At 49.3% G+C, this 2,042-nt stretch overlaps 2 protein-coding genes across 2 annotated transcripts; one reads left to right on the top strand and one right to left on the bottom strand.

Moving 5' to 3' along the window:
- On the bottom strand, positions 1–1,112 carry Pmar_PMAR017004 (hypothetical protein; the record flags this gene model as incomplete). Its single annotated transcript, XM_002786325.1, has 7 exons — positions 1,053–1,112; positions 900–1,003; positions 784–851; positions 622–736; positions 348–437; positions 173–299; positions 1–132 (listed from the first exon to the last, which is right to left on the bottom strand). Coding segments are annotated over exons 1-7 (679 nt in total), but the record flags the coding sequence as incomplete, so codon positions are not given.
- A 151-nt stretch (positions 1,113–1,263) lies between these two features.
- Pmar_PMAR017003 (t-complex protein 1, alpha subunit, putative) lies at positions 1,264–2,042 on the top strand (the record flags this gene model as incomplete). Its single annotated transcript, XM_002786324.1, has 5 exons — positions 1,264–1,338; positions 1,393–1,536; positions 1,590–1,727; positions 1,772–1,923; positions 1,946–2,042. The coding sequence occupies 5 exons, from the start codon at positions 1,264–1,266 to the stop codon at positions 2,040–2,042; spliced, it is 606 nt and encodes a 201-aa protein (XP_002786370.1).

Raw genomic sequence — 2,042 nt, 5'->3', positions numbered from 1 at the left:
TTGACGAGGCGTCCGTGCCTCCAGGCAAGGGTGAGGAAGTGAGTGCAATGGTCGATGGAGACGATGACGAAGCCGAGGAGCGAACGGTCCTCCGTCGGCGCGAGCGGCCCACAACAGGGCTGGTGGTCGAGTCTGTAATGGTATTGCTGTCTTGATTCATTCGTTAACGCACCAGAGAGTGGAGCCTCGTGTTCTTCGACACCTCCATAAGTTAACTCGATCGTCTTCATTCGCTCCAAGGCTGTAGGAGTACCCATCAACAGCTTCAGTGCTGCAATCAAACGTTCTCGAGGCTCATTCTGGCGGAAAGGCTTGTACTGGGAGGGGGGAAGGCGTCAACAACCTACCGTGGCTTCGTTGGCAAAATCCTCTACCATCTTCCCTTCAACATCGAGAAGGGCGAGGGCCAATACTTTACAGATATCAATAACGGAAACCTGTGTAAAACGCGGTACATTGAACCTCGCTAAGGGCGTTGATTCCGATGAAGTGTAGGAAGGCCACTTCTACTACTACTACTACTACTACTACTACTACTACTACTACTACTACAACAACAACAACTACTACTACTACTACTACTACTACTACTACTACTACTACTACTACTACTACTACTACCTCCTCGTCCCCGCTGGGCTCGAACGCCGTGACGCGTCTGGGAGATGAATGCCTTCGCAGCCTCTCCGGTAGGGCTGGCAAATCCTCTCGTGATGGCCGCATGAGCATTCTCGACCTGTAGGAAGGTACGATCACTCTCGTTAATGATAGGATATTGAATACATCTCCCTGACTATCATCTCCTCAACCTCGAAGTCCTTCCCACTGCCTTTGGCCGTCATAACCCCTACCTGTAATGAAAAGCCTCCCACTCCTAGTAGTCACCATCTAGTTAGTACACATGCTAGAAAGCTATGCAGACTACGTAGTAGTATAGTAGGAGGGCAGGATGATGGTACCAGAAGATGAGCACAGGCACGGAGGGCTGTACGCTCCAGTAGCTCTGATGCGCATTAAATTGAAGGCCACAGATTAGGTCCTTCCGTTACTACCCGACCGCTCCTTCACTATGGGGTCTACGCTGGCAACCTCCATGATATGGCTACTTTCACCATGGTCATTACTAATCAATCTTGCATTCTTATACTACCTTGAGCTCTCTCAACGATGGAGTTTACGGTTTTTGCAAGGCTTCCCTGCTTCTCCGCACTCTGTAAGATTCCCCTTCAGCCTCCCCGGTTTTGTGGTTCCTCTACTTTTCTGATGTCATCTCCCTTGAGTGTTGATGGAGCCCGTGTCCATGGACAAGAGGTTCGGAACGCTAACGTCACAGCTGTTGTAATAATAAGACCTCCCCTCAGCCTAAGCCATTACCCTCATGCACCGATTCAGGTGGCCGTTGCCAATATTTTGAAGTCATCTTTGGGTCCTCAAGGTTTGGATAAGATGTTAGTCGATGACATTGGTGATGTCACTGTCACCAACGATGGTGCTACTATTATGAGGAAGCTTGAAGTGCAGCATCCCGCGGCTAAGGTATTCATTGGCCTCCACTCTGAGGGGGAAGTAGTGATCATGATGATGATCAGGTCCTCCAACAGCTCTCAAACCTACAGGACCAAGAGGTCGGTGATGGTACGACATCTGTTGTACTTGTTGCTGCTGAACTTTTAAAGAAGGCTAATGAGCTCATCAAAGGAGGCATTCATGCTACCAACGTCATACAGGTGAGGGTGGCGGCATAGCCTGTGGGTTGTGACTCTGCTTATAGGGCTATCGCGCTGCTATGAAGGAATGTGTTAAGTACGTACCACATGCGTTGGGTGTTAAGACCAAGACACTCGATGAGCAAGTCCTCGTGAATATCGCTAAGACTAGTCTCAGCTCAAAATTCATTGGTAATATTATTACTCCTTCCAAGCGGTAGTAGCGTGCCTCTCCTCAGTACTGATGCCGAGTTCGCTAAGTTGGTGGTTGAGGCCATCAAGTCGGTGAGAGTATCAGCTTTGATGGCAAGGATAAGTACCCAGTTGGTCAAGTGA

This window comes from Perkinsus marinus (genome assembly GCF_000006405.1).
Source record: "Perkinsus marinus ATCC 50983 genomic scaffold scf_1104296931434, whole genome shotgun sequence".
Taxonomy (NCBI): Eukaryota; Perkinsozoa; order Perkinsida; family Perkinsidae; genus Perkinsus; species Perkinsus marinus.
The sequence above is the reverse complement of the archived record's forward strand: the minus strand, read 5'-3'. Positions and strand labels throughout refer to the sequence as shown.